The sequence below is a fragment of the Alosa pseudoharengus genome, unplaced genomic scaffold (assembly GCF_046254945.1).
Source record: "Alosa pseudoharengus isolate Yale_2024_CS ecotype anadromous, Long Island Sound unplaced genomic scaffold, YU_APseudo_1.1 YU_APseudo_1.1_scf_6, whole genome shotgun sequence".
Lineage (NCBI taxonomy): Eukaryota > Metazoa > Chordata > Actinopteri > Clupeiformes > Clupeidae > Alosa > Alosa pseudoharengus.
In genome coordinates this window covers 42,376,757-42,403,914 of record NW_027468848.1, presented here as the reverse complement: position 1 = coordinate 42,403,914, position 27,158 = coordinate 42,376,757, and the positions used below count along the sequence as shown (strand labels likewise).

The 27,158-nt window shown below is 36.6% G+C and overlaps 1 protein-coding gene across 7 annotated transcripts in view; it reads right to left on the bottom strand.

Moving 5' to 3' along the window:
* Window positions 1-27,158, bottom strand: part of emid1 (EMI domain containing 1) — a 195,222-nt gene that overhangs the window by 142,576 nt on the left and 25,488 nt on the right. For all 7 annotated transcript variants that reach the window (XR_012983739.1, XM_076271405.1, XM_076271404.1 and 4 more), the window contains exon 3: window positions 6,108-6,211. Coding sequence is in view for 6 of the 7 variants with exons in the window: in XM_076271405.1 (XP_076127520.1) it covers window positions 6,108-6,211 (104 nt within the window). In the remaining variant the exon portion in view is untranslated. The remainder of the gene's footprint in view (window positions 1-6,107; window positions 6,212-27,158) is intronic.

Genomic DNA, 27,158 nt, shown 5'->3' with positions numbered 1-27,158 from the left:
TGAGTGTACATTTGTGGTGTCTAGGTCTAATTGAGTGCCTGTCATTTTAAGAAATACGTGATAGTAGGCTAGTGGCTAGTGAAAAATAGTTTTTAGGCTAGTGAAAAATAGTTGCACATTGAGATTGTAGCCTATTTAAGGATATGTGGATGCAATTCATTGTTTTTTCTGTGTTATTAGATAAAATAAATGTTAAAAGAATTAGTTGAAGTCGAAGAAAATCTTTATGAGATCATAGAAGAGATAAGTGGCAATGTTCCTTTATGATTCTGGTGAGCACTACTGAAATGACAACAAGACGTGAGCTAGTGAGATAGTTAGAAAGTAGTAAGCAACTCTCCAGATGTGAAAGTTTGCCAATAGGTTGCGTAGCCTATTTCTGAAATGTCATTAAACTCAACAGTAGGCCTAACTGAACTAAATCTCATAGCCTAGGTAGGTAAGCTTTACAAACTTGACAGATGTAAATGAGCAAATCAACTCAATACAGGCCTATTATTATTTTGTTGCTGGGCAGCCTCAGCATCAAAGCAGCCATGTATCGCTGTTTTTGGCATGACAACTTCAGCTTGAAAGCTGCTCTTTTGTGTATGTGTGTGAGGAAGAAAGACGCAGACTAGGGGAGGCGATGCACTAGATACACACGCCTTGTTGAGAGCACACATCTTACTACAAAACAACACTGTCATTCTTAAAAGTATCGATAATAAAATTATGAATTGTAATATGTTTAATTTCAGAGTATTGATGTGCACCGTTTTTTTGGGGGGCCGATATAAAGCATTGTTGACAGTGTCTCGTTCTTGTTCTACTGCCAAGACAAGCAGCACTGTTGAGTGCACCACTGGTGTAACTTTGTTTTGATTCCGTGCTAGTTGCGCTAATCTGTCTATGGTACCCGATGTATGTCAACAGAAAGGCGGTGTTTGAGAGCCTTCACGATTTATTAACCGTGACGTTTCACACCGTGGTTAATAGTACAACCGGTTTACCGTGACATCCCTACTTCTAAATCAGTACTAACTACTCTCCCCCAAAACCCATTTTTCATTTGCATTCGCCCGGTACGAAGCCGTAAGTGAAGTAAGCACGGCAACGTTGTTTATAGCGTCATCATTTGCTACAGGGTTTTAAATAGGCTCCCACTCGCCTCGCCAAATGCGAGTAAAATTAAGAAATCATTTGAATGACCTCACTGTCTACTGTCGCTTCAAGCAAATTCTGATGCCACACACATTGTTTTTTGGGGGTTTTTTTGCTGTGGAAAACAGCTGTGATGAAGCAAGCAAGCATGCTGGTTAACAGTAGCTAAGGTTAGTCATCAGATCCGTTTGGAAATTCGTTTGATTTTATTGTCACCAAAGTAATAAATAACATCTGGTATTTTAGTGGAATATTTGCCGTGTCATATTGCGGTGGTTCTTAAACTTTTTGTGATTTGTATTACTGACAGTAAGCAGGCATGTAAGCGAGTGAAGAAACTACTGCACTAGAAAAATGAGGGACTAACTTAGAGTAGCAGCCTATGCATCTCAAACTGAACAAAAAGATCAAGGACAGGGAAAATGAAACTGAAACAACGGAGAAGTTTAACTAGCTTTAACAGCTAGCGAGTTGTATTTGTGTAGCCTAGAAATCTAGACGCGCCCCTAGGGCTAGCTCCAGAAATCGAAACTCAATCAGGCCAATGAAATCGTGTATAGAGTCGTTAGGTGGGCTTAACATAATGATTGATGGCAGAGTTGCAACGGTTTGGCTTGAATTCCCTGCTACTTGAAAACAAATAAGATGGATGTTGCTGTTGGCGAACAGTGTGACACGAGTTAAGCTTTTATTAAGTTGTCAAACGTTTGAACTAGCCAACTAGCTCCGCTGGTGGGAAACGCATGGGACTCATAGCGCTGCCGCTGTCCTATTGCTTGCAGAGGGAATTTGAAAGACAACTGATTATCCCGCCCCTCGGACTGAGCACTGCGAACGGTGAGTGCCCAGACCCTACATTTTAATGTGGGTCTGGCTCGTCAGGCTAGTATTTGTGCGTTGTATTGGCTGAAATAACTTTAAGTTAGTCCCGCGTTTCTTGCGTGCAGTAGTTTACTGCTTATGAGCAAGTGAAGGATGAAACTAGCCTAATGCATTTAAGAGACAAGGGACTAACAAAGTTAATTTACAAAGAGATCATACAACAATATTTTGTCACTAGCAACCTACACCTGTCCTTTGCCAAATACAGTTGCATTTTCAGCTCTGAAAAAACTGTTTAGGAATTATTTCAGCAAAAGTGGGACCTGCGTAATGTTTCATTCCTCGGTCACGACGAATGAAACAGGCATGATGTACGAATGAAGCCAGCAGTTTAACCCATATAAACTTCCCACAACTTCATTTTTTTATAATATATCATGAATGGTACTTTCAAAAAGATTTATTTTAGATTGCTGCTGGGCTATAAATCTAAGTGAATGTCTGATAACAACTCTTTGCCATCATTCTGGAGTTCTATCTCACAGTTATGGAAATATAATGAATATGATTCTGCCATTTTTATAACACTAAGTGTTCCCTTTTATATAATGTTCATACCATGCAAAATGTTATTTCACTATGTTTATACATGGTATAAGTATAGTATAAGTATAAGTATATATACTCTTTTGATCCCGTGAGGGAAATTTGGTCTCTGCATTTATCCCAATCCATGAATTAGTGAAACACACACAGCACACAGTGTACACACAGTGAGGTGAAGCACACACTAATCCCGGCGCAGTGAGCTGCCTGCATCAACAGCGGCGCTCGGGGAGCAGTGAGGGGTTAGGTGCCTTACTCAAGGGCACTTCAGCCGTGCCTACTGTGTCGGGGTTCGAACCGGCAACCCCCCGGTTACAGGTCCAAAGTGCTAACCAGTAGGCCACGGCTGCCCCCAAATAACGGTTAGGCCACTGCACATGCATATTAGTGAACTTTACAACCCACAGCCCGTCAGTCTCCATAGGGTAGCAAAACTCAATCTCCTACCGAATATCTCTCTTAAACTGCTTTTCCATGTCCCAGCCCCTTGAATTATAGAGATTAATTAACAGAGTCAAAGACAGGGCAAATGAAACTGAAACGATGGAGAAGTTTAACTAGCTCTAACATTGGAAAGTTGCATTTGTGCGTAGCCTAGTATGCAAATTGCAACAGAAAGTGGAGCATTGTTTGCGTAGTATATGTTATGCCATTGCACAAGGCTGTTCACCATCAATTTGGGTACATTCTCGTTAATAAAGTCTCTGACAGTAGTATATTTTCATATATTTTGCTTACACAGGCAGCGCAGATTTTAAAGACGGCGCGGTTGTGAATGCAGGTTTGACAGTGGGTTTGGACCAACATAGACCTAGGTCACTAAGGGTTCCTATGCGAACGGAAAAGACCCTGCCCTGAAGTAGGAGCTGAAAGAGTTATAGGAACTGCAGTCAGAGGAACTTAATAATCCGCAAATCTGTGCTGTCCGAACACAAAAAAAGGGTTCTAGGAACCAGGGTAGGAATTTCACGGCGGCCACGACGGCCCTGAGGCCCCTTTGAAAATCAGAGGTTTACAGGCCACGGTGGCCTTGGTGCCCCCTTCTTTCAATATTCTGCTTTGCGTCCTACTAATAGCGATTTTTATCTAGCCTGTGGCCTGTCAAAATTATCTTAGCATTCACAGCGCAAATTAATTTAGTCTTTTACGCAGTGGAGAAAGTGACAGCGCAAAAAAGAAAGTGCGTCCAAATTTACCCATTCTCAGTTGAACTACTCGCGAAGTAGCCTATTCATCACACAGACATCACAAGTGTCACATGAAAGAGCTTTTTCTCATCTTTTAAACGATGTTAGCCGATAATTGCTGTGTTGAACGGTTCGCGAGAAAAGTAAATAATATAATTCAATTTAATCATACATTCTACTGAAGGTTTTGCGTCCCATGATCTCCCTACCCATTCATCTCGGTGGAATACTTTACGAACCCTTCTTTTAACACATGACAAACCATATTTCAGAATAAACAGCAGACCTTACCGAACACAGAGGTGTAAAGCAGTCCCCTGTACAGTTAGCCGTTCCAGAGTAATCCAGTTTTGAATTTGCAGTAAAGTTCGACATACATGGATATCTCCAAATTTGGGCTTTAAGTTTTACAATGTGTTTAAATTGTTCCACATGATTTCATAACGGGCCAAATACAAAATAAATGTTACAAATATCGCCTAGATATTGGTAAATCAGAGGACAGCTGACTAAGAGTTTGTGAAAGTAGCCTTAATGATCACAAAATGCTAAGCATGCATCTAGGCTATTTGAGTTTCTTAAAGCTGAGCTGTGCTTAAATTGTTCATGATTTCATAACAGACCAAATATAAAATAAATGTTATATATAGCCTAGATATCTGTAAATATTAGATGATCAGATGATTTACAGTTCTATGTAATATGTCATGTTTCATGTTTTTGTAATCTTTCATACAGTGATGCAGGTCTACTGCAGTGAATAGGCTAAATACAACTTTGATCATTTTTATAGTCTACTACTGTATAGTTAACTTTGACCTTGGTGCCCTGACATGTGGCCTTTGTGCCCCCCACCAAATATGCCCAACTGACGGCCAAGTGGCCTTGCCCCCAGAATGGTGAAATTCCAAGCTTGCTAGGAATGTTATGTTCTATGAACTGCAAAAATCCCTCCACTGCAAAAGGGACTATTGATCTTATGGTCAACCCAGCTTTCCATCTAAGGCTACAGCAACACTGTCAGCAAAACAGTCAAGGTAATATTATTGCACAATGTCTCATTCAAAGCCTTAAATATCTGAATATTTTATTAGACTGAAAGACTTTATTAGATTTAAAGTGTATATTTCAGGTATTAGTGAATGATTTGATGTTTAATTGAATGATAAGGCTATGAAAACTAAATTACATCCAGCGGCAAATATGCTTGCAACTATCTGTATTTTCTAGAATGTCAGTCAATTACTCAAAAAAAAGATTATTCATTCTTTATCAAAAGTAACCTCTTTCAACCCTCAGAAATATGTACAATATGTTAATTAATATGGAACATTAAATTGCTGATTTAGACTAGTGCAACACACACAAACACACACACACACACACACGCAAATAACAAACAAAAAATACTCAAATCCAGAGAAAAACATTTACACTACTCAGATGTATGAATAATTTGTACCTCCGTAATCTCCGAGGCAAGGCAGAACATGAGAAAAGAGAGCTTCCAGAAAAAATGGTACAAATTCAAACCACTGATGAACTGCAAAGCAGTGGGATGTAACAAAAGGCCACATGTTGGTCTTTTCATTTCCACACTGTGTCTAACCTACAGCTATGTTTTAATTATATATCATAAAGAACAGCCCCCGTTGACGTTCTTTACTCTGACACTCTATGAAAATAACTGTACCACCCACACATAAAACGCATGTTTACAAAGAACCAAAGCTGCAGTCTTAAAATACAGTCAGTTTGTTTCTTATGCAATCAAAATTGACTCATAAGTTTTGTGTGTGTGTGTGTCACATTTTGAAACTAGAAATTATTTCTTATGTTTCTTTCATGGTCATTATAGCAAAGATCCTTGATTACTGACCAAGATAAAGCAACGTTATTTGTTAGCTCCGCTTTAACACTCTGATTACAGACTCCAAAATTATTAGAACATTGGGAAGGCCCGTTCATTTAAATGGAACTTGCAGCGGAACTTGTGAACTTCTGCAGCATTCTGAAAAACTGTATAATAGTTTAATGATAGGCTACTTTCAAAATAGTTATGAAAAGCATTGTTAAGTTTTGGCCGGTAAAAAATATGTCTGGCCAGTATTTTTTTTCATCTACCAGCCACTTTGGCTAGTATGCACTTATTGCTTTGCACTTTATGCACTTATGCACTTATTCTCACTGTACTCTACCTTTTTTAAATTGTCCTAGAATTGTTGAGAGAATTGCTTTAAAACTTAAACTGTTTACCATGTCAGCCAAATGTAATGCGTCAGCCAAATGTAATGTAATGTAATGTAATGTAATGTAATGTAATGTAATGTAAAACCAGAGGCAGCTTACCATTTTCACAGTGAGCTCCAGTGAAGCCTGAACAACATTTCCATTCAAGAGTGGTAACTGTGCGGTACACCACCTTATAGGATGGTCGCACCACAGTGCGATAGCTGGAGAACACAGGAACAAAAAGAAAGCCATGTCAAAGTCTTGTATAACAAACAGCATCAGCAGGAACAGCAGGGCCTCATCAACAACAATGATACTGCTTATCTTGATGAAGTGAAGAAGCTGGTAAACTGGTGCCAGGTTAACTGTTTTCATCTGAAGTTAAACATCAGCAACTTCAGGAACCTCAGGAAAAGGCTCCTCTCATGATAAGTGATCTTGGGGTGTACATAGAGTATATCTGAGGACCTAGGCTAATCACATCTAAACACCTTAACCCTAGGTTAAAAAAAGGCCAAACAAAGTGGAAATTCAAGGTCACCCCAGTAATTCTAAGAACGTTGAACTTTACACTGAGGCCATATACAGTATAATGACTTTGTGCATATCAATGTGGTACAGTTATAGCTCAGTCCAGGACCATAAAGCACTCAAGCAGCTCTGCCTTCTCTGCATGCCATAAACCACCAGGCGATGCAGTACCAGAACCATCAAAATTATGAAGGACCCCATCTCAGTAACTACCTGTTTAGCTTACCGAGATTTAAGTGTTTCTACAGTCTGATGGCTAAGACTGAGTGGCTCAGGAAGAGTTTCTTCTGTCAGGCTATGAGACTACTTAATACAGACATGCCTGCTACACTTGAACTCAGGACATGTGGTCTGTCTTACACTCAATACTGGCCCACATGCACTGGGTACTTTGTAAATTGTTATTATTACAGTGCACTGTACTGTTCTTCCTAGGCAACAACAACTTATTACAGTGCATGAAAATGCACTGTACTGTTCTTCCAAGGCAACATCAACAACTTATTACAGTGCATGAAAATGCACTGTACTGTTCTTCCTAGGCAACAACTTCTTATTATAGTGCATGAAAATACACTATACTGTTCTTCCTAGGATTCTTATTACAGTGCATGAAAATGCACTGTACTGTTCTTCCTAGGCTTCTTCTTCTTTTTACAGTGCATGAAAATGCACTGTACTGTTCTTCCTAGGCTTCTTCTTATTACAGTGCATGAAAATGCACTGTACTGTTCTTCCAAGTCATCTTCTTATTACAGTGCATGAAAATGCACTGTACTGTTCTTCCTAGGCTTTTTACAGTGCATGAAAATGCACTGTACTGTTCTTCCTAGGCTTTTTATTACAGTGCATGAAAATGCACTGTACTGTTCTTCCTAGGCTTCTTCTGATTCTTATTACAGTGCATGAAAATGCACTGTACTGTTCTTCCTAGGCTTCTTCTGATTCTTATTATAGTGCATGAAAATGCACTATACTGTTATTCCAAGGCTTCTTCTTATTATAGTGCATGAAAATGCACTATACTGTTATTCCAAGGCTTCTTCTTATTATAGTGCATGAAAATGCACTATACTGTTCTTCCTAGGCTTCTTCTTCTTCCTTCTAACGCACTTAATGCAGCTTCAACCGTTTAACGTAGAAACTTCATTCAAACTGCGTTGCGTAGGTCTTACTTAGGACATGGGTGCTATGTATTTTTCAGCTTTGTAACTTTTATACTTTTTAAACTATTAATTAAAAACTATCAAAATGTCCCCATTGACTTAACATTGCCCTTTATGACATCACAGCAATTAGAATCCTGTGGCAGGTGTTTCGGCCACCTGTTTCAACTGCCAGTCTCAGGCTTTAACCATACAAACTGGCCCTATTAAGACTACACATCCTGTTCAACTGCTTCCTCTGCCAAAAACTGTTTCAAAATAAAAGTCCTCACTACAATATTTTACTGTTAAACAATTTAACCCTTTAAACTACTGAACTTTTTAACTGTTCAGCCATTGTAACTGTTACTTGTCATCAACTATGACTCCTACCCACTGTAGCTAGTTAGCATGGTTAGCATGCTAGCATGTTAGCATACTAACATGCTAGTTAGCATTTTTAGCAAAACTGCTAAAAATGATTAGCTAAGTTAGCTAAGTCACATGGTTAGCATAGTTAGCATGTTAGCATGCTAGTTAGCATTTTTTACAAAACTGCTAAAAATGATTAGCTAAGTTAGCTAAGTCATATGGTTAGCATAGTTAGCATGCTAACATGTTAGCATGCTAGTTAGCATTTTTTGCAAAACTGCTAAAAATGATTAGCTAAGTTAGCTAAGTCACATGGTTAGCATAGTTAACATGCTAGCATGTTAGCATGCTATTTAGCATAGTTAGCATAACTGTTAAAAATAATTAGCGAAGTTAGCTAAGTCACATGGTTAACATAATTAGCATGTTAACATGCTAATTAGCATAGTTATCATAACTAATAAAACTGATTAGCTAGGTTAGCTAAGTCATATGGTTAACAGTTAACATTTTAACATTGTTAACATGCTAGTTAGCATAGTAACTTGGTTAACATTATTATCTTTGTTAACTGCTAGCAAACATTGGAGCCATTCCAACTGTTAGTTATCGTCAACTATCTGCCTAAATAATTTAACCATTTCAATTATCAACATATTTAACTGTTCAGTCATTCCAACTATATTAAACCTTATCTACCAAGCAAATAATTTAACCATATGAACTCATCATATTTTTGCATTTTCATGCACTGTATTTCCTTCAGGAAATGCTTTTCTAGTTCTTCTTATTCTTCTTCTTCTAACGCGTTTAATGCAGCTTCAACCGTTTAACGTGGAAACTTCATTCAAACTTTGTCGCGTAGATCTTACTTAGGACACCCGGGCAATGTATTTTTCATCTTTGTAACTTTTATACTTTTTAAACTATTAATTAAAAACTAATCAAAATTTCCCCATTGACTTTACATTATGATTATGACATCACAATACGGCCGTTAAGCAATTAGAATCCTATGGCAGGTGTTCGGGCCACCTGCATCAACTGCCAGTCTCAGGCTTTAAGCATACAAACTGGCCCTATTAAGACTACACATCCTGTTCAACTGCTTCCTCTGCCAAAAACTGTTTCAAAATAAAAGTCCTCACTAATATATTTCACTGTTAAACAATTTAACCCTTTAAACTACTGAACTTTTTAACTGTTCAGCCATTGTAACTGTCACTTGTCATCAACTATGACTCCTACCCACTGTAGCTAGTTAGCATGGTTAGCATAGTTAGCATGCTAGCATGTTAGCATACTAGCAATTTAGCATGCTAGTTAGCATTTTTAGCAAAACTGCTAAAAATGATTAGCTAAGTTAGCTGTCACATGGTTAGCATAGTTAGCATGCTAGCTAAAAATGATTAGCTAAGTTAGCTAAGTCACAAGGTTAGCATAGTTAGCATGCTAGCATGTTAGCATGATAGTTAGCATTTTTAGCAAAACTGCTAAAAATGATTAGCTAAGTCACATGGTTAGCATAGTTAGCATGCTAGCATGTTAACATGCTAGTTAGCATTTTTAACAAAACTGCTAAAAATGATTAGCTAAGTTAGCTAAGTCACGTGGTTAGCATAGTTAGCATGTTAGCATGCTAGTTAGCATTTTTAACAAAACTGCTAAAAATGATTAGCTAAGTTAGCTAAGTAACATGGTTAGCATGCTAACATGTTAGCATGCTAATTAGCATTTTTAGCAAAACTGCTAAAAATGATTAGCTAAGTCACATGGTTAGCATAGTTAGCATGCTAACATGCTAGTTAGCATAACTACTAAAAATGAAAACATTAGCTAAGTTAAGTAACTTGGTTAACATTATTATCTTTGATAACATAGTTAGCATAACTGCTAGCAAACATTAGAGCCATTCCAACTGTCAGTTATCGTCAATTATCTACCTAAATAATTTAACCATTTAAATGATCCACCTATTTAACCGTTCAATCATTCCAACAATATTAAACCTTATCTACCAAGCAAATCATTTAACTATATAAACTATCCACCTATTTAACTGTTCAGTCATTCCAACTATATTAAACCTCATCTACCTAGTTCAGTCATTCCAACTACATTAAACCTCATCTACCTAGCAAATAATTTAACCAGATGAACTCATCATATTTTTGCATTTTCATGCACTGTATTTCCTTCAGGAAATGCTTTTCTAGTTATTATTATTCCGCTTACCACTTTTTCCGTACGCTATTTCTCTTGAACAGTTTAACTTAGAAACTTCATTCAAACTTTGTAACAAAGGTATTCAAACGGACAAAGCTGCTATGTCTTTTCAACTTTGAAACTTTTATACTTACTTTTTAAACTATTAAAGAAAAACTTTTTAAAAATCCCCATAGACTTAACATTGCCGATTGTGACATCATAATACGGCCATTAAGCAATTAGAATCCTATGGCAGGTGTTCAGGCCACCTGCAGCCTCAGGCTTTAAGCATACAGTCTGGGTCAATTAAGACTACACATCCTATTCAACTGTTTCCTCTGCCCAAAACTGTTTCAAAATAAAAGTCCTCACTACAATAATCCACTGTTAAACAATGTAACCCATTAAACTACTGAACTTTTTACATTCAACTTTTAAACGGTCTACTTTTAAACTATCATTAAACTATCTATCTATTAAACTAGCTGTCTATCAACAACTTTTAAACTATCTACATTCAACTTTTAAACTTTTAAACTATATACATTCACTAGCTGTCTATCAACAACTTTTAACTTGTCATTAACTATGTCAACACTTTTCATCAACTATGACTCCTACCCACTGTAGCTAGTTAGCATGGTTAACAAAGTTAGCATGTTATCATTGCTAACATTGTTAGCATTTTTAACAAAAATGCTAAACATTATTAGCTAGCTTAGCTAAGTAACATGGTTAGCATAGTTAGCATATTAACATGTTAGTTAGCATAGTTAGCATAACTGCTAAAATTAATTAGCTAAGTAAAATGGTTAGCATAGTTACCATGCTAGTTAGCATTTTTAGCAAAACTGCTAAAAATGATTAGCTAAGTAACATGGTTAGCATAGTTAGCATGATAACATGCTAGTTAGCATTTTTAGCAAAACTGCTAAAAATTATTAGCTAGGTTAGCTAAGTAACATGGTTAGCATAGTTAGCATGCTAGCATGTTAACATGCTAGTTAGCATAGTTAGCATAACTGCTAAAAATGATTAGCTAAGTTAATTAAGTCACATGGTTAACATAGTAAGCATGTTAGCATTGCTAACATAGTTAGCATGTTGAGCAAAACTGCTAGAAAATTTTAGTTAAGTTAGCTAAGTAGCATGGTTAGCATGTTAGCATTGCTAGCACTGCTATAAAACATTAGCTAAGTAGCATGGTTAGCAGAATTAAAAATCTTAGCATAACTGCTAGTAAACATTAGAGCCATTCCAACTTTCAGTTATCGTCAAATATCTACCTATACACAGCCATTAAACTATTTGAATATCAACATTCATTCAACTTCCAGTCTGTCAACAACTTTCAAACTATTTACCTTCAACTTTTAAACGGTCTACTTTTAAACTATCATTAAACTATCTATTAAACTAGCTGTCTATCAACAACTTTTAAACTATCTACTGTCTATCAACAACTTTTAAACTATCTACATTCAGCTTTTAAACAGTCTACTTTTAAACAATCTACTTTTATTAAGCTATGCAACCACCATGTCTATCCTAGCATCACCGTAGTAACCATCTCTGTATTATCTGTTTTAACTATACATGATATTTTACATCACAACTTTAGCATTTTCATGCACTGGTAATTCCTTGGAATTGCATTTCTAGTTATTATTATTCCGCTTACCACTTTTTCCGTACGCAATTTCTCTTGAACAGTTTAACTTAGAAACTTCGTTCAAACTTTGTAAAATAGGTCTTCAAACAGACCAAGCTGCTATGTCTTTTCAACTTTGAAACTTTTATACTTTTTAAACTATTAAAGAAAAACTTTTTAAAAATCCCCATAGACTTAACATTGCCGATTATGATCATAATACGGCCATTAAGCAATTAGAATCCTATGGCAGGTGTTCAGGCCACCTGCAGCCTCAGGCTTTAAGCATACAATCTGGGTCAATTAAGACTACACATCCTATTCAACTGTTTCCTCTGCCCAAAACTGTTTCAAAATAAAAGTCCTCACTACAATAATCCACTGTTAAACAATGTAACCCATTAAACTACTGAACTTTCTACATTCAACTTTTAAACGGTCTACTTTTAAACTATCATTAAACTATCTATCTATTAAACTAGCTGTCTATCAACAACTTTTAAACTATCTACATTCAACTTTTAAACTATATATATTCAACTTTTAAACAGTCTACTTTTAAACTATTATTAAACTATCTATTAAACTAGCTGTCTATCAACAACTTTTAACTTGTCATCAACTATGTCAACACTTTTCATCAACTATGACTCCTACCCACTGTAGCTAGTTAGCACGGTTAACATGGTTAGCATGTTAGCATCGCTAACATTGTTAGCATTTTTAGCAAAACTGCTAAAAATGATTAGCTAGGTTAGCTAAGTCACATGGTTAGCATAGTTAGCATGTTAGCATGCTAGTTAGAATAGTTAGCATAACAACTAAAAATGATTAGCTAAGTTAGCTAAGTCACATGGGGGGTATTCCATCAACCTCGCTAAAGCCCAAACCTGGCTTATTTCGTTAAGTCTCGCTAATTTTAGTGAGAATTCCGTTCCGTTAATGAGGTTAACGTGAATCCCAGCTTGGTAACCATGGGAATTTATGCCACAGAACTAACCTGCTCCATAGCAGGTTAACTTTCAAGCTAAATTAAGATGTGTTGCAAAAAAAAAACAATCAGTCGGAAAACGAGTCCAAAAAGATGGTTCCGTCAACCTGTGCTCTCGTCACCTGTAGCATACTACTTCAAAAATAGAAGTAGGCCTATAGAAATGTTTTTTCCGACAGTGCACCAAGCATGGATTTACACATTCACTAGCTCCAAAGAATGTATGAAGATTATATGATTAAAAATGTTTTAACTTCACATGCGTGTGGTTCTAGGAATCGTGCTACTCTGCGTCATTCACGTTCGGTGGTGGTGTAACGTGCAGCGAGACGGCATAGGATAGGATTTACATTCTTGCGTGTTCGCAGGTTCGCTTCCCATACGAAGTATTAAGGCTACATTGTTTATCACCTTGATAATGGCATTTTTAGTTATAATCTTTGATGAAAGACATATGTCTACTGCTGATAAAGGGTCATGCACATTTGGTAGGCTGTTCAGTGACAGCTTTGCCAGTGGGCTATAGCCTATTATATCTGATGCAAGCCAAAGGATAATTATTCTGTAGCCTAGGCAGCTAATAATTAAAACTGCTTCATGTGTCGACGATTGTTCATGAATGTCAAATCAACTGTGTGCTACACAGATTAAATATTAGGCATAAATTGAATTGAAAGCCATTGCATTTCAGATAATTTTATTTCAAAACACTTTGGGACTTATGGGAGACAATAGCATTATGTTGATACTAATTTATTTTATGACCACCTACACCTAGACAATAATTTGGAGTGAATGAACTCTTTTAATCTAAGAACGTAATCTAGGCTATAGATAGTTTTGAATATCTATATGCATATCCATAAGTTGTTTTTGAGTTTATACTATTTATTCATGCACTCGTTTTGTTCAAGCATATACTGTAGGCTAGACCTATGTGTTCAAGAGTGAAGCCAATCAAACTTGCAATTGATTTCAAAACCATTAGCATTGTTGTTTTAAATGTATGCTTTCATTATTCTCTCATTTCTGTAGGCAATCTATTTTTTTCTCTCGATGTTAAATTTGATGACTTTCGATGAAAATCCTGTAGATGGCGCTTGCCAAATCGAACAGAAATCGTCTAGTATTGTCTTAATTTTACGACATATATCCTCTTTTCGTCAATCTACTGTTTTGGTCTACTGTTCTACCTCGTGCACGAGCAGAGATGAAGCTGACTTTAACCTCGCTTGAATAAACGAGACCAAGATGCCGCTAACTTGAGTTAATGGAACGGCTTCAGCCAAGTGGAAGTCTACGCTAGTTCAAGCCAGGCTATTTCTGTTAAGCGCCGCCTTCATTAGCGAGGTTGATGGAATATCCCCATGGTTGGCATAGTTAGCATGTTAGCATTGTTAATATGTTAGTTAGCATAACTACTAAAAATGATTAGCTAGGTTAACTAACTCACATGGTTAGCATAGTTAACATGCTAGTTAGCATAGTTAGCATAACTACTTAAAATGATTAGCTAGGTTAGCTAAGTCACATGGTTAATACAGTTAGCATGTTAGCATGCTAGTTAGCATAGTTAGCATAACTACTAAAAATGATAAGCTAGGTTAGCTAAGTCATATGGTTAATATAGTTAGTATGTTAGCATTGCTAACATAGTTAGCATGTTTAGCAAAACTGCTAGAAAACTTTAGTTAAGTTAGCTAAGTAACATGGTTAGCATAGTTAGCATTGCTAACATAGTTAGCATGTTTAGCAAAACTACTAGAAAACGTTAGCTAAGTTAGCTAAGTAACATGGTTAGCATGTTAGCATTACTAGCACTACTATAAAACATTAGCTAAGTAGCATGTTAGCATAGTTAAAAATCTTAGCATAACTGCTAGCAAACATTAGAGCCATTCCAACTTTCAGTTATCGTCAAATATCTACCTATACACAGCCATTAAACTATTTGAATATCAACATTCATTAAACTTCCAGTCTGTCAACAACTTTTAAACTATTTACCTTCAACTTTTAACCCTTACAAGCCCGACCGTTCTAATTTCGTTAAAATTTTAACTATGACCAATCATCTAATATCTCAGCTGTCCAATGCCTGATTTTATTTCTGAAATCTTCCCAGTAATGCTGACAACATAAGCTTCAATTTGATATGATTGGTTAAGGGGTTTATGGCGCGAAATGTTTTGGATACTTGAAGATGAGTCGTGAAAAAAACTTTTCACTTCAGTCGTACATTTTGACATGGACCGCCAGATGCCACCTGCACTTCGTTGGAGTTTACCTCGACTGGAAACCACACAGCTGGATAATCTGAGGTAATATATGTTTTTACATAGTTTCTAGTTATAGTTAATCTTAATTTGTAGTCATAAAATCATGTTATTTGACAGTAATATGCTTTCTCATCAGCGTCAACATTATGGCATAGCGGGGGCTAAGTGCATCGTCATGTAACTTTAGCTAGCTGCATTACTCTGAACTGCTTGCAGTATTCTCGTTTGCTTTTGATATCAGTTATTTTCATTTGACAATTTCATTTAAAAACCTGTTAGTATATAACCTGTAAGTAAGTTTGTTTTCTAGTACCAATTTGCTTGTTAGGTAAGCATTATATTGGCAAGTCAGTATAGCATACCAAAGCTGAATAAATCAATCATATTATGTCAGAAATGTCATTATTGCATTTCAGCAATTAGTTACTAGGTGAAATGTAATCTGTCTTTATCTTAATGCCAGCCAGGCAATCAGATTTAGGGTAGCTAAACCCATGTGTAATAAAATTACTTTTCATACTTCTAAATATTTTTGAGTTACTCAGAATGCTTCAATAGTTTAGGCTACCTCTTCTTGTGTATGTATGTGCACACACGCACGCATCTGTAGTTTTGTGACTTTATTTTTTTAATTAATAAAGGTATTACATTTGTATGATTTTACTGTTGTTTCAGATGGAGGATGACAAGACCTACACAGACCTCCTTGCAGGCCTGGGCCCACTTCCCCGATAACGACGGAGACACGCTCTTAAGAGGGTTTTCTACGATTCATCTTACGATCGTTCGTTTGGTTTTTCCGACTGTTTCCCGAACATGCTCGTTGCGTGAACGCGCGTGCACTGCTCTTAAGATGCTCTTAAGGGGAGCTGTCCACGTTAATAGTTCTGAAATATCCTCTGATTTGACGGTGATGTCAGGTGACTGCACGTCACAGCTATAGGCCTACCATTTAAACTTCGGATCTACACATTAATTCACATCAATACGAAAATAGAAACACTTTGACATCTGCATGTAAGCATCCCAATTAGGTTATATACCACACAGAGACATAAATAATTGTAATTATTTTAAGATTTTATTTTTTTTATTTTAAGGTGCCACTTAAGAACACGTTTGAAGATAAGAAAGAAGTCGAGTAAGAAAAAGAGGAAATGTGTAGGCTTAGATTTTGATGCAGTAGGCTACAGACTAAACCACATGTTGCTTTCTCTGCTTTTTACCTCATAGGCCTAATAAAATATTCACTTAGCAAAGATAATGTCAAACTATTCTGGCAACGTCTCGTTTTATAACTTGATTGCATTTTTGTCCGTTTTTCATCACATTATGACCATTAAATGTAGGCTATTTTGCACAGATTCACATTATTATGACGATTAAATGTAGGCTATTTTGCACGCTAAAATCTGATTCATCACAGGTAAATACAATAAAGAATGGGAACGTAAATTGGATTATGTATTCTAAGTTGTAATTCCTCTGTATGTCCTGTTGGTGACCTCAGTGAGAAGTACTGTTAAGACGCTCTTAGCCGGTAACGAGTACTCTGGAGCACTCGTAGATCTACGAGTGTTTTCACGATGCTCTTAAGCTACGATGGTTTCGGGAAACAGTCGGCAAATCTTAAGACGTTCGTAAGAGGGACTTTACGACGCTCTTAGGCTTAAGATGCTTTCGGGGAAGTGGGCCCTGAAGAGGTAGCTGACTGCTGATGAGCTTGCACTCACAATGTTGAAGACCATGTGAGGATGGAGGAAGAAGGTATAGATTTAGGTGGCGTGCATAGGGTGGTGTAGACTGCCACTAAAACACTGTGAAATAGACTTGTTATGTTGTTTTTTATATGTTCACATTCACATTCTGAATGTCAAAATATTTTACCAAACCGATGCTGTCATGCTGCCCTAGAAGCCCGTCCCCTACCAGTTTAGGTGTGTGGTGTTTTAGGTGTTGAGGCGGGAGCTAATGTCGTGATGGCTGAAGATCGAGCGAGGTAGGTTACACTTAGGTGAAGAGGAATTGGTGACTAAAAGGAAAAGCATGTTTGTTCTATGGAAATATTTTGGTTTTATTAAGGATGACGTGTTACAAACACAACACCAAATGCGTCCTTCTCCACAGTGTTAAAATAAACAATTTATTTCGTTGTCGTTATAGGATCAGAAGATATCTGTCTTTCACTGTAAGGCTTGTATTTCATGATTTGCATTTAGCAAAAGCCCCAGACAGCAGCAGAGAGGTAATCAGGATTCGTTATTTGTAAAAGTTGTTTAGCCTACTTCGTTGGACTGTGCGATGTGCCCCTTACTTTCACTTTCCGCTGCACTTGGCATGCCGGTAGCCTAATAACGTGGGATGCGCAGCGTATGAGGTTGGAGAAAAACATTAGGTGGAGAAAAACATAAAATATTTAAATATCGCAAGTTATATTGTTATCGCAGTACTCAATAATGTTATCACATACCGCATGTTTTACTAATATCGTGCAGCCCTTATTTCAAGTTTGGCAATGCAGAATCTGGTGTTGAACCTAGGTTTGGTAGCTACAGCCAGAAAGATTTTGAAGAAAATCTATCACAACAGCTGGCAGGCATTTCTGTCAAAATTTCAGCCTCGCCTTCAGCTGCTCCAACTACTATTTTGTCGTCTTTTCATCAAGTACATATTCCTGTACAGCAGGAGCCAAAGAAAAATTGTTGGCTTTGTTATAAAAACAATACATAATAACACTAAAGTAGCTTGTATGGCCTGGAGTTTAGCAGTAGGTGACTTTGTTTTTTTGGTAAACAAAATTGCTGTCAGATTTCGCATTCTACAGAAGGGGATGCGTTTTGTTATGTCATAGGTCTTCTGTGTTTAACCTTCAGGTTCCCCACCCCATCTTTCCCTATCCTCCTCTCTGTGTGTGTGTGTGTGTGTGAGAGTTTGTGTGTATATGTGGCAGGCTTGTTCTATGTAATCCACTTTCAAATGTTTAGAACACATTGATTTTTGAGTGTTGTTGAAGTTGATTGTATTCCTAGCTTTTCATAAATAATACATTTTATAGATGTATATCATTTTCATATTACACTAATTTATATAAGGAAGTTGTATTTGTTGAATCAAATGTATTTTATGTCTATTCAGAATTGATCTTCAATAAAAAAAACAGTATACTTACTTCCTGTATTACTGGTAAGGTACATGTTTTTCTTTTATATATCATTATTATTGACTGTAGCATTTGCTTATATACAAATAAATGGTTTATTCTTATGGACCAAATAAATCTAAACCATTGTGTCTGACTTCATTATTAGTTTTTATGCATACTTTTATGTTTTTGGTGAGAAAGAGAAGGTGAATTCTGTCAACATTCTAAATCCTGTTTCCTGCATTTTTTTTACACTGATCACTAAATTTATCATAACTTTTGAAAGGTTAATGATATTCCAATTCAGTCTTTTTTTTTAAATAGCCCACAGCTTGCTGAACATGTCATACACTCTATATTTTTCTCTATCTCATATAGAAATATGATGAAAATGAATCTTTATGTGAATGAAATTACATTTTAACAAATTTCGGTATACATTTGGAGAGGATTTTCAAAGACTGTTCATTACTGTATCAACATTACCATATGTATTTTACATCATTTGATAGAGCTGATCCTTCTGATTACAATGGTATGTATATCCCATTGATGGTATGTATTATACTCAAGTAATAAGGTTTTTTGTGTAAGGAGGTCATCCAGCACCAAAAATGGAATGTTCGGCACGGGCACGAAAGGGTTAAACAGTCTACTTTTAAACTATCATTAAACTATCTATTAAACTAGCTGTCTATCAACAACTTTTAAACTATCTACATTCAGCTTTTAAACAGTCTACTTTTAAACGATCAACTTTTATTAAGCTATGCAACCACCATGTCTATCCTAGCATCACCGTAGTAACCATCTCTGTATTATCTGTTTTAACTATACATGATATTTTATATCACAACTTTAGCATTTTCATGCACTGGTAATTCCTTGGAATTGCATTTTCTAGTTATTATTTTTCCGCTTACCACTTTTTCCGTACGCAATTTCTCTTGAACAGTTTAACTTAGAAAATTCATTCAAACTTGTAACGTAGGTCTTCAAACGGACCAAGCTGTATGTCTTTTCAACTTTGAAACTTGTATACTTTTTTTAACTATTAAAGAAAAACTTTTTAAAAATCCCCATAGACTTAACATTGCCGATTGCTAGCATAGTTAAAATTTTTAGCAAAATTGCTAGAAAACATTAGCTAAGTTAGCTAAGTAGCATGGTTAGCATAGTTAACATGTTAACATTGCTAACATAGTTAGCATGTTTAGCAAAACTGCTAGAAAACATTAGCTAAGTTAGCTAAGTAGCATGGTTAACATAGTTAGCATTGCTAACATAGTTAGCGTTTTTAGCAAAACTGCTATAAAACATTAGCTAAGTAGCATGGTTAGCATAGTTAAAATGTTAGCATAACTGCTAGCAAACATGAGCCATTCCAACTTTCAGTTATCGTCAAATATCTACCTATACACAGCCATTAAACTATTTGAATATCAACATTCATTAAACTTCCAGTCTGTCAACAACTTTTAAACTATTTACCTTCAACTTTTAAATGGTCTACTTTTAAACTATCATTAAACTATCTATCTATTAAACTAGCTGTCTATCAACAACTTTTAAACTATCTACATTCAGCTTTTAAACAGTCTACTTTTAAACTATCAACTTTTATTAAGCTATGCAACCACCATGTCTATCCTAGCATCACCGTAGTAACCATCTCTGTATTATCTATTTTAACTATACATGATATTTTACATAACAACTTTTGCATTTTTTTAATGCACTGGTAATTTCTTGGAATTGCATTTCTAGTTATTATTATTATTATTATTAGTAGTAGTAGTAGTAGTAGTAGTATGAGTAGGAGGGGGAGGAGGAGGTCTCTTGTCTATTTTGCGGTCAGTGATTTTTTTAAATTACGAAACTAGACACTCTAACACACCTTATATGTGATTTGGGAACTCTGTGATGAATGGAAATGAAATATATGACGATCGAAAACTCATGAAAGGGCACAATCTGGACATTTTATCTGGACATTTTATCATAACTCGGTTGCCGCTTTGGGTCGAATCAGTGACGCATGCACATCAGGTCAAAACCAGGCCATTTTCGTGAGTCTATCACTAGGTGGCAGTCTCGCCAGGTCTCGCTGATCACTTCCCGGAAAGTTTACACAAGTAAGTAACAGGCAACACTTCATATTTCATGAAAGACGTTTATATCTCCATTTCTAGAAAAAAAACAGCGATTTTGATGAAAACTAGCCACTGTTGCTGTAGCTTGGGATTTCTCAGGAACAGAGGCGTGTAGAAATACACGGTTTGCACCCACCGAGAGCTTAAAGTCTCACCTTTTAAACGAGCCATTGTATGTGTTCATAGCTATAACACAGAATATGCTGTAACTATACAAAAATCATCAACAATGGTCTAGATTGCTGGCACTCTAGGACAAAGCTACCGAAAACAGCTTGGCATTCAATGAGTTAAACAGTCTACTCTTAAACTATCATTAAACTATCTATCTATTAAACTAGCTGTCTATCAACAACTTTTAAACTATCTACATTCAACTTTTAAACAGTCTACTCTTAAACTATCTATCTATTAAACTAGCTGTCTATCAACAACTTTTAAACTATCTACATTCAACTTTTAAATGGTCTACTTTTAAACTACCATTAAACCATCTATCTATTAAACTAGCTGTCTATCAACAACTTTTAAAATAATCTACATTCAACGGTCTACTTTTAAACTATCAACTTTTATTAAGCTATGCAACCACCATGTCTATCCTAGCATCACCGTAGTTACCATCTCTGTATTATCTATTTTAACTATACATGATATTTTACATAACAACTTTTGCTTTTTTTTTTAATGCACTGGTAATTCCTTGGAATTGCATTTCTAGTTATTATTATTATTATTAGTAGTAGTAGTAGTAGTATGAGTAGGAGGGGGAGGAGGAGGTCTCTTGTCTATTTTGCGGTCAGTGCCTGCACCAGTTTCACATTTCAGTACAAGTTGTATATAGTGTATGAGACAAATAAAATCACTTGAACTTAAAGGATAATTCTGGTATTTAGCACTTTGAGTCCCTTTTATTGCTTGTTTTGGATCAACTAGAGTGGTGGACACAGAAATGTTGATGATGGGTCCTGTCTCGACTTTTTGACTCGTTTAGAAAACTGTGCAAACGTCGCCATCAGAGCTCCAGACGCCAACACTCAATCCAGACTCCAGGCACCCGTCAGATGCTAGCATGGCAGCTTGCAGGTCAGCCGCAGCTCGGTGGTCGTGGCAGCTGCAGATCTCTCGCAGTCTTCCGTCCAGACATTGGATGTAGGCTACAGCGTCGTTCACGGAATGGATGAGGGACGGCCAGTCAAGGCATTAGTAGTGGCATAGTATTAAAATATGGGATAGAGAACAATGGGCCTCATTCACCAACCGTTCTTACAAAGAAATGTGTTCTTAAAATCTATTTAGGAAGTTTTTATGAGATTCTGGCATTCACCAATGTTTTCTTGTTCTTAGGTAGGAACAGAATCTACAAACACTCAAGAGCACTCTTAAGCACATTTGGGAACTGATTTGTTTGTGCAAAATCAAAGGTTTACAGGGTGTTTACCTTTTAAGAACAATTGGCACACCTGATGAACTTAAAGGGATATTCCACCATTTTGGGAATTACACTCATTTTTCACCTCCCCTTGAGTTAAACAATGGATTTTTACCTTTCTCCACTTCATCCAGCCGTTCTCTGAGTCTGGCGATGCCACTTTTAGCTACAGCCTAGCATAGATAATTGAATCGGATTATAAGTATAAGTATACTCTTTTGATCCCGTGAGGGAAATTTGGCCTCTGCATTTATCCCAATCTGTGAATTAATGAAACACACTCAGCACACAGTGAACACACAGTGAGGTGAAGCACACACTAATCCCGGCGCAGTGAGCTGCCAGCAACAACAGCGGCGCTCGGGGAACAGTGAGGGGTTAGGTGCCTTGCTCAAGGGCACTTCAGCCGTGCCTACTGGTCGGGGTTCGAACCGGCAACCCTCCGGTTACATGTCTGAAGCGCTAACCAGTAGGCCACGGCTGCCCCAAAATGGATTAGACCACTAGCATCTCGTCTGCTAGCATCACTTTTAAAAGTGACTAAGATTTCCAGTAATTTTCCAATTTAAAACTTGTCTCCTCTCAAGTTAGAAAGTGTAACAAGACCAACGAAAATGAAACGTAGCCATTATCTAGGCTGATTTGACATGGAACTAACTTGCTGGAAGTTAGCCTACGGGGACTATTTTCAGGTGCTGCATTACATTAATACACAGGATTAGATGTTATAATCCATTGTGCCAAAATCCAAGGTAAAAACACATTCAGAAGCCCCTACCCAAATTAACTTAAAAAAGCACGCTAGCCACCAATCTGCCAACCAATTGTCACAAACCAATTGTCACAAACATGTATAAGTATAATTCCCCAAAATGTGGAATATCCCTTTAAGAAGAAATGGTATTCAGCATGATAATAATGAAACTGCAAACAATTCTGAGGTTTAAAAACACCTTTGTGAATCTGCTTAAGGGTGATTCATGAAGCTGTGGTTAACATGTCCAGGTTCTATTTTCCGAAAACAATATTTTATTAATAGTAACTATGATATTTTCTACAACGACAGTAAAGAATATTATAGGGACAGATGGTTTTTACTATCATTATAACACTATTTCATAGCAATTTAACCAAAAATCACAGTGAATTCTCATTACCGAAATGTGTCCGGATCCATTATTCTACTGTTTGTTTTAATTTCATGAAAAATCCTTTTTACATAAATTGAAGAAGATTATGCAAAGTTGTGTAAAAATGTCTATATTTATGGTTCATATTTATATTTATGATATTTTGCAAAAGGAAAGGTTACATTTATTGTAAAAATATTGTGTCCACACTAAATGTTCCTCATTACCGTAATGCAACTTGCCTGCCTATAAAAAGTACATTAACAAGCAGACCCATGATGCATCACTTGGGACAAAAGGTTTAAAATGGAATCAAGTTCAGTTGTTCTCTCTTCTCTCACATCATGATATTTGTGTAAATGTCATAGAATCTTTATTCTGTTACACTGTTGATTATCATTACCGATATGCTGCGATACTCAATGCTTTTAAAAATATTTGAAATTATATTTTATGATGATGATGACAATATAAGACTTTAATATTTTGTAAAGGTTAAGGTTACATAGCTTGCTAGCATTTTGTGTTATTTGCCAACTTAGTCAAGGACATCTCATTACCGTTACTCCAATTTCTCATTACCACGCATTTTAAAGGGTAATAACGGTAATGAGAAGCTGAGTTGCGGTAATGATGTGGTGATGATCTTGATATAAGATGACCTGTTCCCTCTACTAGTCAGGTTCACCTAACATCTAGTGTTCTCTCCACTAACTTGTTTCTCAGCCCGTTGTTAAAAGGCGTTAAAACAGTTGATGTGATACCGCTTTGTGATTCCGCTTTGTCCTCCCCAGATGATAATTTTTTCAAGCGTAGCCTATTTCATGTTAAATCTTCTTGGATTTTTGACTAACTTTACTGTTTTATCTACAGTTTCGCCCGGTCCCTTGATATAATTTTGCCCCGATTGTCTGGTCTGCTCTGTACTGGCTCTGTGTTTTTGACTGTGGATTCTGTCTCATTTTTTGGTGCCAAGTTTACTTGCATGGCATACCACAACACAGGCATTAAGACCAATGATAGTGTTTTAATCAGTTGCTTGTGTTTTTTTTCTATCTCTTGTCAATCAGTAATGTCATGGTTTCTTTTTATTTCTTTTAACTACCATTGGTTTTCACCATGGCAATGGATGTAATTATGAGGGCACCATAATGGGTTGTCAAATTGGTTGTTGGAGGTACAGTAAAAGGTGCAGGATGGCACTCAGATACCTCCCATCTGAGCCTATGTGGCCCTACTGAGCCTATGTGGGCACTCAGATACCTCCCATCTGAGCCTATGTGGCCCTACTGAGCCTATGTGGGCACTCAGATACCTCCCATCTGAGCCTATGTGGGTGACATGACCAATGTACTTGTGCCAAGTATCCGTCGGCTCCATGTACCGGTAGGCCAAGTTGAATGATAAAATGGATAACAAGGATATAACCTAGCAAATGTACAGGTGTATCTATTAGGAGAGGGAAACTAGTGGAAGAAAAGTTGTATATTGATGGCGAGGTGATTCCGTCTATTGTGAAAAACATGACGAATTTAGGGAGGTGGTACAATGTTGTTGGGTAGGAGCAGAAAAGAAGAAAGAAGAAAGAGAGTTTGGTCTTGGTACCAGTTGGAAAGTGTGGGGTACTGAAAGTCTACAGCACAGGAGAAGAGACAGATGGTAACCAGCTTGTTTTGAGAACAAGAGGAGCAAACTAGACGTTCAACAGCAATGCCTCAAGCAAAACAAGGAAAATGGATGAACTAGCATGATGTGGAGAAGATCAACTGAGAGAGCTAGGGCCATGGATGCCACTGCAATTGGAGAGACATATGGGTCAGGGATGTGACTGCTTTGAGACCAATTGAGTAAGCACATTGTCTACTTTATTGCGCTAACTATTCTCTTTTGATGATGTGATGGAGAAAGCCTTTGAAAGTTAAAGTATGCATAACTGGTTTGAGAGGTAAGGGAAGGTGGCTGACAAGCACACAGCGAAGATAGGTGTTTGAGTCGACCACAACATTTCTGTTAGATTTTAGTATTCAAATATGGTCACTAAAAGGAGCTGAAAAAGGAAGTCAGTGGCCATGACTGAGGCTCTCATAGCAACCTGAATTGACTCTAAGATGTGTTAAATCTTGCTGCTGTGTTTCCAGAGTGGTAGTTGTTGGTGCCCACTCTAGGGCTTGAGGTTTGTCTGGTTATGTTCCTGATTGGATCATAAACAGCCACAGCAATGAACAGGAATGCCCAAAGAATTTGTTGGTATTTGTTGGTAACCAATCAGGAGTGTGGAGGAGGGTGGATCTGGGAAACCAGACACCAGTGTTGAGCATTCTGGAGGTGTCATGGGTTCTAATTCAACAAAACACAGACGACGGAAGGTATCTGCTTGTAAGCCCAGTGAAATGCTCTCGAAAGCTACTCTTTTGGTGATGTTTTTTGCCCACAAAGGTTGCTTTGTTGGTGATTTTTTGGATGGTAAAAGTTCTTGGTTGTTGACCGGCCACTCTGGTAAATCCCCTTTCTGTGACACTAGCAATTTAACACCTCTCCTGTGTGTATCTGAAATTCATTTGGTAAAATGAATCATTCTCATTACCGTAACATAAATTCTCATGCTCCGTAACAGACTTTTCATTACCGTAATGCATAAAAATGCATATATATTGTAAAGATGTTGTTTCTCAGAGACAAAAAAATCTTTATTTTGTTATAATATGTTCCTTAACTGTGCCCCACGAGTGGGTTTTGTTCAAAATATATCTATAACAAAGAGATTATTTGAAAAATTGAACTGTACAATACACATTGTATTTCGGTAATGAGAATTAATTCATTTAAACTGGAATTTAAAATATATAAAATATACATTTTGATGTCTAGTACTGTTCATTTAATGTACATATTTGTGTAAATGAAAAAAAACAAAAAATCAAAAAATAGTTTTCTTACTAATGGTCTCCGTTTGTCATTTACCATATCGGTAATGAAAATTATTCTGGATCTTGCTACCATAACATTGAAATAAAGTTATATTAAATTGTTTTACTATAATACTTTCATCAGAAAATAAAAGTTAACATTCTATTCAGTCACTTAAATTAAAAAATCAATCAAATGAGGTAGATAATATTTTGATGTCAGTTTGACAGGCTTCGTGAGATTCACCCTTAAGTGTTCTCGTAGGACCTTCTTAAGAACAGTTAAGAAAATTCTTAGGAAGATATTGGTGAACGAAGCCCAATGTTCTTGTGCTGATTTTGAGATAAGGGACAAAACATGTCCCGTCTTTAAGTTGTAGTTTTGCGCTAAAAATTGAGAAATGAATAATTGAAAAATACTTAACGGGTTAAGTGTAAAGGGCCTGTGTATACTTATGATATCAATTTCATATTTTAATGTATTTTCATGGGAATTTCTTAAAATATGGAAGCTGTACCCTAAAAAAACATGGAATTTAACCTGTCCTCAGCAAGAGGTCACAATGTGAAACTGCAAAAACAAGTGTTTAAAGGTACACTATGCAGGTTTTTAGCTTAATATGCAAGTTTTTTTAGCTTAATTCATTGCTAAAAAGTAATTGGAATGGTTATATGACTTTTTTCGGGTTGAGTGGTGGCCGTCTCGCTTCCCCCTAGCGCCTGTGAGCGGAAAAACCACCCTTGCAACTGTGGGCCGGCGGGCCGATGGGCTCAGTCTCAGAAAGTATAATGAGTTTAACAAATTGCTTTACTGCATTCAAATACACATACACTCCAGCAACAAATGCATAAATATAACTATCAAATGAATTGGGTGGTTAGACAAAATGTCACCAAATACAATGTCATCAAAGTGAACTTTACTGTACATCATTATTATACATAAAAACTGCTAATCAAAGTTGTGTCCTCCATGTCAACTCCGTAATTTTTTTATGTAACCCTGAATAAATCAGGCATATTATGGTCAGCAATAACCCTGGGTACCCCCTTTGTACTTCTTACTCGTGGTGCTTGCAACTGTAGGACACATGGTCTCAAGTTTTTGATATTTTAAAGAAACAGCTGTTGTCACAGCTTATGTGTGTCAACCCAATCCTCTAAATATGACACCATTGGTTAAGAATTTTGGAATAAATGTTGACGTTTCTGTTTAGGTTATAGAGAC